The 16,752-nt window shown below is 38.6% G+C and overlaps 2 protein-coding genes and 1 long non-coding RNA gene across 4 annotated transcripts in view; 1 reads left to right on the top strand and 2 right to left on the bottom strand.

Moving 5' to 3' along the window:
* On the bottom strand, positions 1 to 9,671 carry chrna9a (cholinergic receptor, nicotinic, alpha 9a). Of its 2 annotated transcripts, XM_016671429.1 has the most exons (8): positions 9,580 to 9,636; positions 4,805 to 5,215; positions 4,525 to 4,670; positions 3,310 to 3,464; positions 3,036 to 3,216; positions 2,544 to 2,895; positions 727 to 1,328; positions 1 to 637 (listed from the first exon to the last, which is right to left on the bottom strand). In XM_016671429.1, exons 2-8 carry the CDS (start codon positions 4,848 to 4,850, stop codon positions 467 to 469), a joined length of 1,653 nt encoding a protein of 550 aa, XP_016526915.1. In that variant the 5' UTR covers positions 4,851 to 5,215; positions 9,580 to 9,636; the 3' UTR covers positions 1 to 466. The 2 variants fall into 2 exon arrangements, with proteins under 2 accessions (XP_016526915.1, XP_007551975.1); XM_007551913.2 differs by lacking the exon at positions 4,805 to 5,215 and having other exon boundaries at positions 9,580 to 9,671.
* Positions 9,585 to 16,752, top strand: part of LOC107836210 (uncharacterized) — a 14,511-nt gene continuing 7,343 nt past the window's right edge. Inside the window, exons 1-2 of the long non-coding RNA XR_001662077.1 lie at positions 9,585 to 9,665; positions 10,204 to 10,353. This is a non-coding gene — a long non-coding RNA (uncharacterized LOC107836210). The remainder of the gene's footprint in view (positions 9,666 to 10,203; positions 10,354 to 16,752) is intronic.
* On the bottom strand, positions 11,366 to 14,889 carry rhoh (ras homolog family member H). The gene is made up of 2 exons (XM_007551914.2): positions 14,558 to 14,889; positions 11,366 to 13,657 (listed from the first exon to the last, which is right to left on the bottom strand). The coding sequence occupies exon 2, from the start codon at positions 13,243 to 13,245 to the stop codon at positions 12,658 to 12,660; it is 588 nt and encodes a 195-aa protein (XP_007551976.1). The 5' UTR covers positions 13,246 to 13,657; positions 14,558 to 14,889; the 3' UTR covers positions 11,366 to 12,657.

Here is a 16,752-nt window from a genome sequence, read left to right on the forward strand (position 1 = left end):
TTGAAAAATATCAATCTTTTATTTAGCCAATATAAGTGAACATAATTTACTGAAATAAATGCTTTCAGTAATCTTCTAATTTATTGGATATGACTGCACACAGATCAAAGTTGGAAACAGCGTCTGTCTGCTTAACGTCAGAAACACAATGCCTACAGCTGGATGTCTGACTGTTACCTCGTCAATAATGCAGAGTCCATGCATGTTCGAGGGAAGAGCCTGGATTGTCTTACCGCTCCAGTGCGTCGGGACACACGCGAGCACACCTGACTTTAACTACCCAAGAGGGCTGGGGGAGGCTTTAGGTGAAGAAAGCTGTTAGATCTGTGTGCAGCAATGTGACGAGAGGGGAAAATTCATCTTTACAACCACACTCATTGTCTTCTTGAGAACAATACGGTTTTATAAGATGCAGACGTCGCTGAAAGTAGTAACACTGAGGACCCAGTAACGCCGGAGGACTTTGTCAGGACGCCTTGGCAATGATGAGGATGCTCATGAGAAAGACCATGACGAAGAAGATCCACATAAAAAATCTATCCATCACCTTGGCAACTTTCTTCCACTCTGCTACCTTTGCACAGGTGGCTCTCTGCTCTCGGAAGCAGTTGGCAATGTACTGGATGTTTTTTACCACCTTGAAGAAAAACACAGAGGAGTTGAAACAAACCCTCAATAAATAAATAAAAAATAAAGTGTTGATATCCTTTAAAAAGAAATCATCACCTGTTTATGTTGGCGGCAGGGACAGCAACAGGGGCAGGATGGGAGCTGAATTTTCTCTGAAGAGTAGAGATTTTGCTCCTTAACCCCCCCGTTCAGGTGCTGAAGGTTTCGGAGGTGCGGAGGAGCCTGGAAGTCCAGTTGGTCCCGTCTGATGTGGTGGAAGTGTTGAGTGGGCTCTCGTTTCAGTTCGCCTCGCTCCAACGTGGAAGCACGGTTGTTGTGGTTGTTGTAATAGTGATATCTACCATTGGCGTTGCCGTTTGCATGGCTTTTGTAATGCTTGTTGTGATGATGGCCATTGCAGTACCTGTACGGCTCGCCGTCGTGATGGTAGAGGCCGTTGTGGCAGCTGTCGTCATAGTAACAGCCCTTATCGCCCATAGGCTCCTCCGGGTACAGCGGGGTCCTCTCGCTCTCCGGTGTCGTGCAGTTCTCCCCCACTTCGTAGACGAAAAAGATTTTCGACATGTAGTCGATGATTAGCACTTTCGCCCACTGAGGAACCGGTTTGGCTTCTGCGCCACAGAAATGGATGTTCATTATGAAGATGGTGAGGGACGTGGAAGCTGTGATCATAGTCATGGTGGCAATGTAGTACTTCCCTTCAGGACAGGACGGAGAAAACGACACATTTAGGGAGCGTAATACTCCACCATATTCAGAAGTTAAAGCTGTAAATCTCATTTATATCAATATTTCTGTCAAACAGAGGATTAAAAAAAAACTCTCTAAGCCATCTAGTATAAAAATTTTACAATTAGTTTCAACAGTTTCAACAAAATTTTGGCATTACTGTCGATACTAGAGAGAATAACAAAACAGAAAGCTCCAAAGTACACATTAGAGAACTTCAGCAAATAGGTCAAAAGTCTCTATAACAATCAACAGAATCTATATGTTATGCATTGCATAACATATAGATTCTGTTATGTGAGACGTCCACCACGCATGTGAGGCCTGCTGGGAAAAACTATTTCCTGCTATAACAAACACTGTGGAGTTTGGTAAAAAAAAAAAAAAAGAAAAGAAAAACAACTTCAGCTGGGACTGTGTGAGATGATGAAAAGGTTTTGGCAACAGTTCATTAAGTACAGCGAAGGATTTGTCCTCCTGTTCCTCCTTAAAAAGCCTTGGGAATCTCATCAGAGTGCAAGCATTTACATATACATATCTACAGTCATACTCAAAAAATCTGAATATTTAAAAATTAGCGGTGTTGAGTCTTGTTAGTCAGATTGAAATTACCCTTTGAAAATATCAACCTTTAAGCAGGTAATAAACACATTTGTGTTTTTATATATAGTGCTTTTATTGATGTAAAGTGATATTCTAATTTTAAATGTCATGTTTTCTTTAACTGCAAGTGGAAAATCATCAAAATCAACATAAATAGAGGCTTTCAAATATTTGTGTGTAACTAATGTGTTTCATTTTGTGATAAGTTTCCCAATATGTACATATGAATATGTATAAACACGTGTGTGTCAGATTTGTCTTTTTTCAAATATTTCCTTAGTTTGAGCAGTGCTAAAATAATTTAATAACCCATATCTAAAACCCAACACCATTGGGTTTCACTGGCGTGAAATCTAATGCCCTGTGAAAAAAACACAGAATCTTTAAAGAGAAGCACTCAACAAAAATGAATCACAAAGAACTGAAAAAGTCTTAGGAAACTTTTTTCTTTGCTTTTCACCTAATTACCTTTTTACTTAATTTAAAATTGTCATTTAACTACACATGGCAGTTCTACATTTGTAGCTAACTCCCAAATGAACAGCCCGTCGACCTAAAGATGGATAAGAACTGGTTCAGACCTATGTAGGGCATGCTTTCAGCAGGAGGCATGCTCTCAGCCACCAGCAGCTGAAACACGGTGAGCGCCAGCAGCACCGTGACCCCCAGGGACACCTTCTCTCCCGAGTCGGCCGGCAAGTAGAACCCCAGCGGAGCCAGGAACGAGATGAGGAAGCAGGGCAGGAGCAGGTTGAAGATGTAGAAGGAGGAGCGGCGCTTAAGGAGCAAAGTGTAGGTGATTTCTGTGTACGGGTCCGAGCAGCAGCCGTACATCATGACATTCCTGACCGCAGGCATGCCGTGACACTCCCACTCCACGTTCTCCACAAAGTCGGACAGGTCGCCGCTGTCCATGCCCAAACTGATGTCCACCTGCGTGGAAAATTATTTCATTTCTTAGTGTGTGCTCCCGGAATGGACAAGGGATCCTTTTAATATGTTTCTATTGCCTGATCCACAAGAACTATTTGTTTTAATGTCCTCCCCTTTTTGAGTGTCCTGCTTCCACACACCTGGTTGCCATTGTAGGTCCAGGAGCCAAAGGTGAGTTTGCACGACTGCCAGTCGAAGGGGAAGTAGGAGACGTCCACCACGCATGTGCTCTTCGTGATGGCCGGGGAGTCCCACACGATCTCTCCGTTATAACGAAGCTTCACATTAGTGCTGGGCGACTCTGAGGACTCCTCGTCTGCTCTACAATAATAGAACGAAGATAAAGGCCACATTTATGGATGAGCGTTTTCTTATTTAACGTCTGTTTCATCTTTTTTGCTTCAGATTACAGACTTGTTGTAGAGAACGATGTCAGGTTTCCAAACCAAATCACTGGGGATGTTAATCATCTCTAAGTCGTCGTAGTCCTCTTTGTCCCATTTCAGGTAGGCATCGTGCCAAACCTGCCTTATCCACAGGTAGGTGGTGAGCACCTGGTTCCTTTCGTCCTATAATACATGCAATTTCAATAAAAATCAGACAATTTAAGACATCTCAATCTAGAAAGCAAACACAACTCAGACAATCTATTACTATAATCTATTCTGCAGACGCAACGAGTTTTATATTTAGTACATTCCAGTCTCTGCATTATTCAAAAAAGTAAATGTTCGAAGAAACTTCTGATGCACCCACATCATCAAAGAAACATATTTCCTTTTCCTTTGAGAGATGTTACCAACTTTCAAGTTTTGAGAGGGTTTGAATTATGTGCTGAAGAGAACATAAACCTTTTATCCTTTTTGATTTTGTCTGATTTTTAATTGCTATTTTATAGCAGCCACTTTAATGTTTAATATTTATTCATTATGTTCAGTATTTTTTATTATTATTTCATATTTAAAAAATTTAATTAGATTTTGACAACTCTTAATGACTCCATCCATCCACCCATCCATCCATCCCAGTTTATCCCTGTAAGGTCGATGGTGCCTCGCAGCAGTACATCTTGTATCTTCCAAAATAAAAATTAAAAACAAAAAATAAAGAAATCTTTCTTCTAAACAGACTCTTATGTTTCTCAGTAAAACAAAAGACAGATGTGAAACATTATCAACAGAGTTTACTTGCACAAGAAATGAAATATTTTGCCCAGCTGAAACAATAACCTACAGGAAGAATTGATCCATGATACCCAGGTTAATTATTTGTATCATTAGATGTAGCTATTTCTGATCATGTAAAGTGAAAATTGCATATCACAGGGCAATGCCACTTTTCCCTCTCTTTTTTTGTTATGTTTATATGAACATTTGCACATTTGTAATCAAACTGAGGTTCAGCGACTTGCCTGAGGACATGCAGCAGACGGAAACTGTAATCAAACTTGAGATCTTCCAGTTACTAGAGTCTGCAACAACTCATTTAATAAGTCACAGTTTTGTCTCAAATAAAATGGAGAAAATCCTGAAATGCTGTATAATCCAGCGCAAATTCTTACATTTTTAGGCTCACAGCTGTGGTTTTCTGTTTGTGGATGACGTCTTTTGGAGTGTTCTCTGTACTCACCATGTCTTTGATCTGTGACAGCGTGATCTGAAGGGAGACATTGAGGGCCTTGTCTGTGTCCTCCACAGGTCTCAGAGCATTAGAATAGTCCTCCATCAGGTCATTCAGAAGCTTGCGGGCATAATGACCCTGAGCACCGTGGGACACTGAGCACACACGAAGAGGTAAAACATAGAAAAAAATATGTTAGAGAGGCCTTTTCATTTCTGAATCTAGAACAACAACAAAGGAGGAAAAGCAAGGCAATTGTTAATAAGACAAAACTTTCTGCAGAACTAACCTTGCACCAAAAGACTTATCCAAACCATCACTGCTGTCCTCCTCATTTTTTTTTTTTTTTGCTCCTCTCTCGCAACGTGATCAATTATTTAGCACAGCGGTCACCAAGACCTGCTGGGTCCAGACCCAGAGCGTCACTCAGTTTGGATCTCGGTTCTGCACCGGTGAGACAGAACCCTACGAGACCGCAGAACGTTCCTGAAGTCTGACATCCTGTCAGAGGCTCTGAATGCTTGGCTGGCTGTTAGTCGCAGATCGCATCTGTCTCTCTCTATGTGTAATTGCTGCTGCGGAACAGGACCTGGGACATCACACACACTCACACACACATACTTTGATATCACATTGCACAATGTCTCCAGGTGAAATGTGATGCCCGACGTCTTCTTCCACTTGTGTACATGACCACAAGCTGTACGACACACACACACACACACACACACACACACACACAGAGCCGGACTGCGTTACACAGTTAGCGACATTATGTCCTGTCATTCAAAACGAACACACACACACACACACACACACACACACGCATTCACACAGATGTCTCTGAGGATATTTTCTCAATTGATGATCAGTTGTTCCAGTGTAATAAGACTGTTTGCAATTTGTTGAGCAATTACAAGATTTTTAATTTCCTTCTGTCAGTAGATTATATAAAAAGGAAAAGCTCACTGATCCTATTAGACATCTTGCAAAAACAGAATATCTAAGAGTCATTCAAAATAATACTTTTGTTTATATTCTTTGTGTTCAGATTAAGATTTTATTCATTCGTTTGTTTTTGATAAAATAAAAAAGGTTTAAGTAATATTTGCTGGATTAATTTTACTATGTGATGAAAATTTTTTTATTCATTTCAAGAATAAATTATCTACAATTTCTAAATGTGGCCTTTTAGAATTTAACCAAATTTGAGCAGCAAGAAAAACATGTAAGCTGAACAAAGAATAAAAACCAAGAGAGGAAACGGATGAGGCTTTGTACATAGGAGGGCCAACTAGTGGTCCTCCTACAATCCGCTCTGCCAGCTTAGTTTTAAGCTAATTTTGCATGCATGTGCTGCTGCTGTTTTAAGTTACATTTAGATAACTTAAAATGTTATCTTCAGACAATACAGAGTAAAATGAGGGTGGTTTGAGGGAGACTTTGAGCTTCTAATGTGTTTCGTTGTTTCTTTAACTGAATGAAATTCTGCTGACTTGAAGCTTTTGTTTGAAATTTCAGAAACTAAAGTAAAAACAACATTTTCTATATGAAGTCTGTCTTTTTTTTTTTTTGCTTTTTCTTTCAAATTTAAAAGTTAAAAAACATATTTGTTCTAGTTTTGTTTTTCTCCAATTTGATGTACAAGTGGTAGAAAATATGTACATTTTTTACCAGCTCCAGGACACAACTGTCCCAGAGCTGACTTTACATGTCCTCTATAATTAATATGTTACCACTGTAGCCTTAGCACTTTTTAACCTGAAATCAGTTTATTTATAAGAATAAAAGCAGAAAAATCTGCAACATTACAAAATACTGGCAAATGTTACTGACATTGTGCTCCGATTCCGCAGAGAAACTGCACATTGTGATGTTACTGTGTCACTCAGTTTCTGTGGTACTGAGCTCACACAGGACAGGTGTTTCCTGTGTGCATCTAAGAGACTGTGTGCATGCGTGTGTGTGTGTGTGTGTGTTTGTAAGGGAAAATAAGCCATAGTGTAAGTCAGTGGCAAAAATTAATTTCTGCAAACCATAACCACTTTTTTCTTGTTTGGTTTATGATCAGAGAAGGCTTTTTGCAGATTTTTTTGCATGTTTTTCTGTCTGAACCAAGATGATCTATCAAGAAAAACGTGCTAAGAGAAGGTTGGAATATAAGTTTGTGTGCTGATCGATGAGAAGCGTGATACAACAAACACAAGAAGAAGAAATGCTTCGAGTTTTCGCACATCAGCAAAGGAACGAGGACTTGTCTGGGTGCTGGTAGCCTTGTGGGTGTTTACACACAAGCACTGTGAAAAGAAGAATATATTACGATATTAGGTAAACATCACTTTTAGCCAGTTGGATTTGCTAATGAAAAGAAAGACTCATTAAAGACTTGTTGCCAATTTGTTCAGTTAATCAAAAATCTTGTTTTTTAATGTGTTGTAATAAATTCAGCCCTGTTAAGAGGCAGGCTACAAGTTGCTTCAACAGTGTGATTCATAAAAACTTCACTCTATTCAAGCTCCATGTAAACAGAAATTTAGTCTGGACAAAAAAAAAGGGGAGCTAAGTGAACTTTAAATCTCACTAATGCTATTAGCATTTACTAATAATATGATGCATTAAAGTTTAAATGAAAGTGGCTGTGAAGCTTTTATAAACTCATTAATGCTGTGTCTCTGAATGTCGTACCATTTGAATAATGAAGGTCTCACATTTTCATCTCCGATGTTTTTAGACGAGAGCAGACATGGCTGTGACAAACTAATCCAACAGCAACATGAATATAACCAGTTTTTTTTATTTTTTATTTTGTGTTTCCAGTAATAAATGCTAACAAAGCAGCAAAATGAGAATTAAATATTAAGATTCAATTAGGAATTACCGGTTGATAACATCAGTGCTTATATACAGCATATGATGGATATTAAGGGTATCCCCTGTGTTCTAAACAACTTTGCTTAATCTGCTAAGATTGTTTCTTTTTCAGTCTGTAACAGCAGGCCATGCATCTGAGAGATGATATCCATCTTCTTCCTTAAACCAAAGCTTTATAGTCACTGGTCTTCTTACTGGTCAGAGTTTGACAGGGTTGCATATATCTACGAGAAACCAAAAGTTTTGCCTGCTACGGAAACAGTTGCAAACATGTGACGTAAATGTCTTCATCTGAGGATGTGCAAAGCACTTCTCCACAGATGACTGTGTGCTCAGCAATTTCTTGTGATAACCAGAGCTTCTGTTTTATTTCAGGCTGTCCTCTCCCTAAACGAAGGCTGCATGATTCTGTGAGGGTTGAAGTCGCCTACTCAGTAAAAACTGCTGAGTTATTTCTTGATCCCCAATAGGGAGTGTTTTAATAAAACAGTAGATCACAAAATGTGAAAGAGGCTAGAAGGGGCTTTGCATAGAAACCCAGACTGTGCTGAACCTCTTCCACGGGAGGAAATAAGAAACGGATGGTAAAATTGTTTTGTATAATATTGTTAATATCAGTGAGTTAGGTTTAGTTTGCACCAGAGAACAAGTGTGGTTACTCAAGCTCAAGCTAGCATTAGCTTCTTACCTAAGCAGCTAACACAAGCTAGTGCTAGTCATTTTTAACATTTATCTTCTGATCAAAGTCAATAAAGACATAAATATCTTATACAATGCATTATTTTTAGTCTGAACTTTGTTAACCGTTTTCAAGTGTTTGGCACCAAGTCTTATTTGACATAATCAAGATGTTTTCATTATTCAATCTGAGTGAAGTTTTTAGCAGAATAGAAGAATCCTTTATTTTCCCACAGTGGGGAAATTCATGTGTCAGTCCACTTGTTGTTTTGGCCACTTTCACAACTAACCAAGACATCAGTTTGTTGAATAGTCAGTTTGCATTCACTCAGTAAACAAACTGCACCAAGGTTTTCCTCTGGACAGGACTTCACTTGTTTGGCTTGAACCATCGTTCAGCTGAGCTTTCACACCTGCCCCAACAAAGTGGGGACTATCTGATTAAAACCATCTTTTTAATGCGGTCCAAACAGATTTGGTGTGAAAACAACGTCAGGGTAATCAGGTTGATTGGAAGCTGTGAAAACAGCATGTAAGTCAGCTGCTTAAAAGACCTGTAAAATTCTGAGGTAAGTCCATTGAGATCTGGAAGCTGTGGATCAGTCATTGGACGATTGAGACACTTGTGAGTTCATTTCCAGCTATATTCAATAAATTAAAATACGCATTCCAATGAGGCTAATTTGTCTGATTAGAAGTACATTTTGAAAATTGACCATCTGTAAGCAGATATTAAACATACTTTTCATTAAGGCTACATTTCTGTATTAAAAGTGTTTTTGAATTGAGTATATTAAGTAAATATTCTAATTTTAAATGCCAGGTTTTCATTAACTGTAAGTGAAAATCACCATAATTAAGAGAAACAAAGTATTTTAAAAAGCCATTTGTGTGTAATTGATATAATGTGTTTCATTTAGTGACAAGGTTCCTGAAATTAATTGACTTTTCAATAATATTTAATTTATTTAATCAGTCCGTAGTGTTGCAGATACATTTCAGAAAATCTTGGTTAGGTGTTCAATAAAATACTAGTTTTATGATGATTTTTTTAATGATGTTCATATGTTCTGTTTTAAAATTTTTGATGTATTCAAATGATAAAAGAAAAATTAAAAAGCTTAGAAACTGCAATTTATGCTATCTGGCATGCCCAGTCACCACATCTAGATAAGAAACAAGAAAATATGTTTAAAAAAAAAAAAGCTCAGACTTTTTTCTTTACAATTTGTTAAAAGTTTGCTTAATTGTTAAACCACTGAAAACATTGGCTGTGGGGGTAAAGTACCAATCAAGACAACCCACAGAGCAAAACTGATTGAGCCTCGTCACCATGGCAACGTGAGGTCTCAAGCACGTCTGGCTAGCTTTCTCTAAACCGACGGCGGGGTGAGAGGTCTTGTAGTCCTGCAGCAGCAAATGAAAGGCAAGTATTATCAAAGTTATTTGCTGCATCTGTGTTGTGGCCGCTGTTCTGTCAAAATGTCGGATCTGATGAAGAAAAGACCGACTCACCAGCCCCTCGCACAGATCCCCCCCGAGGCTCCTTCAGATGTCAGCACAGGAACTACCGCTAACCGTAAAGTGGCTCGACACCCACAGTTCAGTACAATGCCTGTGAGAGTGTGTACATGTGTGTATGTGTGTGAGAGAAAGACACTCAGACAGAGAGATAAAGGGATGAGGCATTGTGGTAGCTGTGGCAGAGAGAATAATGAGACATAAAAGACGTGACCACAGCACTGCGCCAAACACACTGAACTTTAAAGTCGAGCGCTTCGCTTTTCTTATACAGAACGAGTTGAGGCAGAAATAATTGTGGAGCCACAATTAAAAATATTGTGGATTGAAAATAAAATCTTAAAGCTAAGCATTACAGCATTGAAATAGTTAGTTAGTTTTCAACGTCTCTGTTCAGATGGTCCAGGTTTTGTGCGACTGTTTTTGAAGCACTTGTAAGCGGGCCTGCAGAAACAACTAAGAGAAGAAATTTGTGAGAAATAACAAAAATGAAGCTGATGGTTGCTATATGTGTTTTTGTGAAATGTTTGTACATGAGAGTTCATGTGTAGACTGGGATGTGGTTAGGTGTTTTTAAGCATATCCTTGAAAAGTCTTGATGGTGCCTCTCATCCTCAGCGGCTCTGAACACCACATGAAGACGAAGAGGCACTCAGAGAAAGAGCGGGAGAAAACATGAGGGGGAAGGATTGGTTTCTCTGAGCCCTTTTCCTGGTCGGCTCCGTTTTTTTATGAGTGTGTTTTGTTCTGAAAACGTCACTTTTAGTAGTAAGTAACTTTCTCAAATGTCACATAAGAACATGCATGGCAACATTTGCATGCATTTTTACACATAACACAACCTGAACATACATTATTCCTTATTGGCAGAACCCCAGTACTTGATTTGAGCTGCATAGCTAAACCTAAAAAGATAAAACTTATCTCTAATCTAAACCTCCCTGCTTTACTTCTCCTGACTCTATGTGGGTTTAAGCAAATGAAAATGTCTTACGCTGTTAATGCTGAGATATGAGATGCAGTTTAATCATGTTTATGATTGCATGAATATTTTAAGATATGGAGAAAAAAGAGCAATAGTTTCATTTCTTTACCGCTGAGCTGCTATCTAGACATATCAGAAAATATGTTAGCAACATGTTTCAATCCCCCTTTTTTTGTAACGTTTCGCTGAACTATCATTACTTTTACTGGGAGAGGGTTTCTTTTTTTAAAGCAAGTAAATACACAATAGGATTTTCTATTTAATAGCCTGACAGGCCACAGACATAAAAATGCCACATTTGTAACTCTAATTCAGAACAACACAAGTTTTATTTAAAGATGATAGAACAGCTTAAAATCCCACAATGCATGTTATATTTTAATGTTAAAGACTTGCACCACAAATAAATTCATACCACAAAAAATGTTGGTGCAAAAAAATACTGAACCAAGTGTTTACAATAAGGATTTAAATGCAACATCTTACAGTGTTTGGTTCCTGCATGTTGAAATTCAATCCAAGAACATCCAACAAAACCAAGAAATACAGAGAGACCTCACAGAAAACCCACAAATTATTTTCTTTTCATTCTTGTACATTGGAATTATTGCAATTTATAGCAGGAACATCATTTCATGCATTTACTCAAACCTTAGACAGTCTGCAAGCAAAAACTAAAAATTGTGTTCATTGAAGCTAAGATTTAGCTTGTCACTTGTTTCGTGAAGACATTAAGAAATTTGAACATTAGAAAGAAAATTAAATATATCACACACATTATGCTTGTGATTTTTCATGTTATTTTCAAAAATGACTGAATAGATAAATGTTTCTAAAAATAAACACTTTTTTCCCCACTTTATTCTTTAGCTGGTTCAGAACTTCTATAAAATTATTTTTTTTTAAAACCATAATATTTTTTATTTACAGCTCAAAAATATTAGCACCTCCTGCATGTTTAGATTTTAAAATTATTTTCCTTCAACCCGAGAAGTTTGTCAATGATCGGAAATGAGACGGGCGTCTCTCGAAAGGTAACAAAACAACGGAAAAGCAGTATCAATACAAAAGAAATTGTTCAAATGGTGTGCTGTAAATTATTTTCAATTTTAAAACACTACTTGCATTAAGCAGTAATATCCTTTCTATAATTGCTAACCAGCTTTTTGCATGTCTCCTCTGGTATTTTGATGAATTATCTCTAGTTTAAAGCTCCAGATCTCTGAGGCCGCAGGGCCTCTTTGCCATCACCCTAATCTTTAACTCCCCCTCAGATTCTGAGGACAAGTCAGAACTCTGACTAGGCCGCTCCAAAACGATATAATTGCTTCAATTCAGATGAAACATGTTCGGAAAAACAAAACATTACTTTAAACCCGAGTCTGCCAGGGATATGAATAATTTTGGGCTTTGCGATGTATTTATGAAAAACATTTTATTTTTAGGCCACCTGACAAAACATTTCTCTAGAAACAAAATTTTAAATGTACTCCACAAAGGGTTAATTTTGCTTTCTTAGCTGAAATGTATTTCCAACATAATTTAAATGATTTCTGACTGCTCACGCAATCACAAAGTAATGGTAAGGGACCCGGAATTTCATTAAACCTGATTCAGAAACATCTGGAATGACATTGTTCCGGCTTCATGAAGCCACATCCAAAAAAATGCTGCATTAATGTATTTGTGGTAGTAGAGAAGCATATTTCTTTAAAATTTCAATAAAAAAGTTCACTTGCTAAAGTAAATCCTAGTCTGAGACGAAAACAACCTTTTCTCTTTAAATCCAAAAAACAATATTCTGTTTGACATACTACAAGAACAAACATTTATGACTTGATCCCTGAAGAAAAGTGTCCACCCCATATGCTGGTTTCTCGGTCAGTGACGTCATTTTATTTTTTATTTTTTTTTTTTTTTCAGTGTTCTCAGTTGAAATATGTTTGAGTTTTCGGGGGGGTATTAGTGAAGTACAGCCTAGTATGTCAGGAAGTCATGTTTGGGTCCTTACATCTCGTCATGGCTGACTGAGTTTGAACAGCATATCTGAAAAAAAAAAAAAACGGCAGCAAGATCAAAGTCAAAGGTCAAAACACTTTGCACTGGTTCATGCTGAACATGCGCCTCCTTTCCCGTTTCTTGTGCTTGTTAAAAACTGTCCTCACAGCGTACTCAAACACCTGCTGCACGCCACGGTTGCTCAAGGAAGAGCACTCCAGGTAGCCCTTAGCGTGCACCTCATGGGCCACACGTTTCCCCTCCGCCGGCGAGATGCAGCTGCCCCGATGAACTCCCACCTCCCTCAGGTCCGTCTGAGTGGCCACCACCAGCACTGGCACCCTGGGCAGGTTCTCCCGGACCTCTGCAATCCACTTGCGCTGGATGCTGGCCAGGGAGTTGGGGTTGGCCACTGAGTAGCACATAAGGACGACGTCGGCCTGCTGGTACGACCTCGGCCGAATCTGCTTGAAGTTGTCGTTGCCCGCCGTGTCCCACAGCCCAAGGCTGATCTGGACCCCGTCCATGTACACCTCAACACCCGTGTTTTCAAACACGGTGGGCTTGTACGAATCTGGGAAAGTCTCGGAGGTGAAGCGGACCAGCAAAGCCGTCTTGCCGACCGCGCAGTCCCCGACCAGAACACACTTCACAGACAGCTCGGTCAGGCCGTTCATGGTTGCCGTTGATTAACAAGCCACTCGGGTTGTCTTGGGTTCTTCAAAGAAAAGGTTAAGGTTTTTCTGTCAGGCTAGCAGGATGTAAGGTCCTCAAGTGTGAGCTGTGCTTTCGTACACTGCTGGCGGTTTTCATCACAGGCTACGCTCAGACATTCACTGATGAAACAAGTAGAGTTGCTCTCAGTGAACTGAACTGATCGATGTTGTCTCAAAGGTCTCATATGCAGCTCGCACCTCTGAAGCGGATGATTTACGCAACCTCTTGGTTCTTTAGGCCATCTCGGCTCATCTCACTTCCTTCCTCTTGCTCTCAGTAGCAGCATGGTCAGCTCAGGGGATTTCTCTTCGGTCTTCTCACTGACCATCAATCTCCCGGTCCCGATGTTTGTCGGTGAATTGGGACGGTCTCCTGGGAACAGGAGAGACATGTTAGAGACATGGAAAAATGCAACACGTTCACAATAGCCAGAAAGTTGAATGTTTTAGTGACCACTTGATGGTTTTTTTGAGTTTCTCGTAACGTAAAAACATTTGCAAACGCCCGATCTACCATGAATGTGTGAGCAACACCTCTTCCAAATTAGATAATCTGTGACAACATAAGAAATTTTTATACGGAAGTAAAGACATGTTTGCTTAGGTGTGACCCAGAATCCACAGTTTGAACCCGAAAACGTACACAGGTGCTTATCTTCTGAACCTCATCTTCAAGCTCATGTGTTTCACTGTCTGCACCTATTTTGTTTGCGTCTCTTTTACACAAAAACCTCCCGTTGTTCATTCTGCTGTCTACGCCTCATATCAGGCTGTTGCAATCTGACGTAGGGACAGAAACCATTGGCCTACGGGTTGATCCCTTATGGTATTACAGAAATGTTCATTTCTTCTGATCGCTTATGATTTTTCTAAGCTGATTTTACCATATTGGTGCACTTTTGTGAAGCAGAAAAAAAAAACCTCAAAACCACCGTCCATGTCATCGAGATGGAAAGATTTGCCATCGCGCAGATGGGACACATTAATCAGTGGATTTTCCACATTTCAGCTCAATGATCTCATATTTGAGAACCTTTGTTTGAGAAGATTAGGATTAGAACAAACAATTTACCTTTTTAGTATGAAATCCTTTTCTTTTTTCAGTTAAATTAACAAACTGAAACAAGTTTCATTGACAGATTTAAAAAAAAAAAAAACACATCAAACCTGTTGCCACAAAGTTATCAAGAACATATTGTTCCATTGAGATCAAGTATAAAAGACGGTAATCAAACAAAAATTCAACAAAAGAAAAGTGGATGTTTGGGCCTACCTTGTCAGCCACCCCAATCTTCAACGGGCGGATGTCGGCTGCTGCCTGTGAGACGTCACCGTGTTGAAAAGACTGACTTTATACGCCGACAAAAGTATCCGTTATAACTGAGCTACAACAAGCTGAACCTCACAGCAACGCAGGAAGGAAAAGTGCCAGATAATTAGGCCATCACAGATGTAAAAAATACAGAAGCAGCCGCTGAAAGACAGTCGGTCATAGGTAGAGGAGGGAAGACAGAAAGTGCGAGAAAAGGCAAAGTAAAACACATCCGCTTGTTGGAGTGTGGAGGTGTGACAGATCTGCTGCTCGCCTCCCCCACAGCAGCTGTGTTTCATACGATACGGCTGCTTTTTTAATCTCTCTTCACAGTTTGGATCTTTTTGGGTGTGCTTCTGACAGCTGGTGCTCACTAAGATGTTTAGACACAAAAACAGCAGTGCAAGTGAAGCAAAAATCACACTACTGACTAGCTGAGCTAAAATGTTTTTACAAATATGTCATATGAAATTATCTTTTTGTCTGCATGTTTGTCAAAGACATAAGTAAAACGGATTTCTTATCATTTAATTTCAGGAGTTTACTTTGTGTTCAACATCCTGCATTTTTAGAGCGGATAGATCGCCACTGATTGTTTCTCTGAACAGAGATTACTGTAGAAATATAGTAAAATCTGAAATTTATTGCTGCATTATTATATTTGCAAGAGCTGTAAAAAAGGGCATTTTTAGAGCTTTCTTGGTATGAGTTAAGTTTGAAACATACGGATAAGAAATTATTCATACACCTGGCTGATCTTTTTTTTTTAAGTAATCTTTTAATACCAACATGTTTCTTCTGACTTATTACCAAAGATAAACAATAGAAATATCAATAAAAACATGCAAAATATCTCCTGGCGATAATAAGGTTTGAATTGCTGTAATGCCAATAATGATTTTTGTATTGATTATTGAGAAAAGTTTAAGTAACTTTTGACATTAAATTAAAATGTAAATGAAACAGATATCTAGTTTCAAACTCGATTTAAAATTGATTTTTATCATATTCTGAGAGACATCTATTTACTTTGCTATCAGATAAAAGCTTCTTGGTCGAAAGTATTGAAATCTAAAAGATAAGGGTATGAATAATTTTGGGCTTAACTGTATCATTAGGTCAAACCAGGACTACGTTACTGTTCAGCAAATTTGTATGTTCATTTTAGAAATTTCTCTACAAATAAGGGCTTTCCAAGTCTTCTAAAAGAAAAAAAAACAGGCCCTTTATTCATCCATTAGTTGAGATCAATGGTTCTTAAACTGTGGTACATGTGCTGCTGTTGGTACATCAGTAGCCTTTAGTTGTACTCAGAAGAAATTTTGGTAGTATTTACAAGATACATATGCTGTATTGTAAAGCTACTAATCACTTCCAGTATGAAGTGAAGCAAATTACAGTGAACCCAAAACAACCAACTGTGCTACATTTATCTCCATGATTGGCACCTTAAACTGGAACTGATCTTTAACCCAGACCAGAAAAATTCTCAGTGACCAGACAAACTACTATTAGCAGTACAATGTGTCTGTGTCTGATATGCTTCACTTTCACACACACAGTAGCAACATGTTTCCTAAAGATGGTTGCATAATTTTGTGTCTAAAAAAGACTGAACACAAATCATCACAACTTCAAGGAAATCTCCTGTTTTTACTGCAGCTGCCACTAAGCTGGCAGCCATATTGGATTTTGAGCCTGTGTTGGTTTGAAACCTTTCACTTTCCCAGCAAGAAAGCAAGAAGTGTCCTGTTAATGTTTTTAAATAAAAACTAACAAATAACAATTTCTGAGACTAACTAGTTAATTGAGCTGTGTCTTTCAGTGCAGTTAGACTGATTTTGTTTCACTTTTTCTTTTTTCTTTTTTGATACAACAAAACAAACTGAAAAACTCAAGTCAAGCTGCAGAGCTGTTTGCAAATACAATACCTGTCGTAATGGTGAAATACTTGAAAAACGTGATAGGTACTAAAGCAATACATGTTTTTAAAAGTTTAAGAGCAGATGATTAGACATTAGATTACATTTTGACAGCTCAATAGTTTTAGATTTTAGTGTTCCCACCAAGTCACAGAATGGAAAAGTTTTTTTGCAGAATGAGTTTTGTTGGGGGCTGGGTGTGTCTTTGGTTGTGTGTGGGGCGGTAAAAGGATC

The sequence above is a fragment of the Poecilia formosa genome, unplaced genomic scaffold (genome assembly GCF_000485575.1).
Source record: "Poecilia formosa unplaced genomic scaffold, Poecilia_formosa-5.1.2 Scaffold44, whole genome shotgun sequence".
In the NCBI taxonomy this organism is placed as follows: domain Eukaryota; kingdom Metazoa; phylum Chordata; class Actinopteri; order Cyprinodontiformes; family Poeciliidae; genus Poecilia; species Poecilia formosa.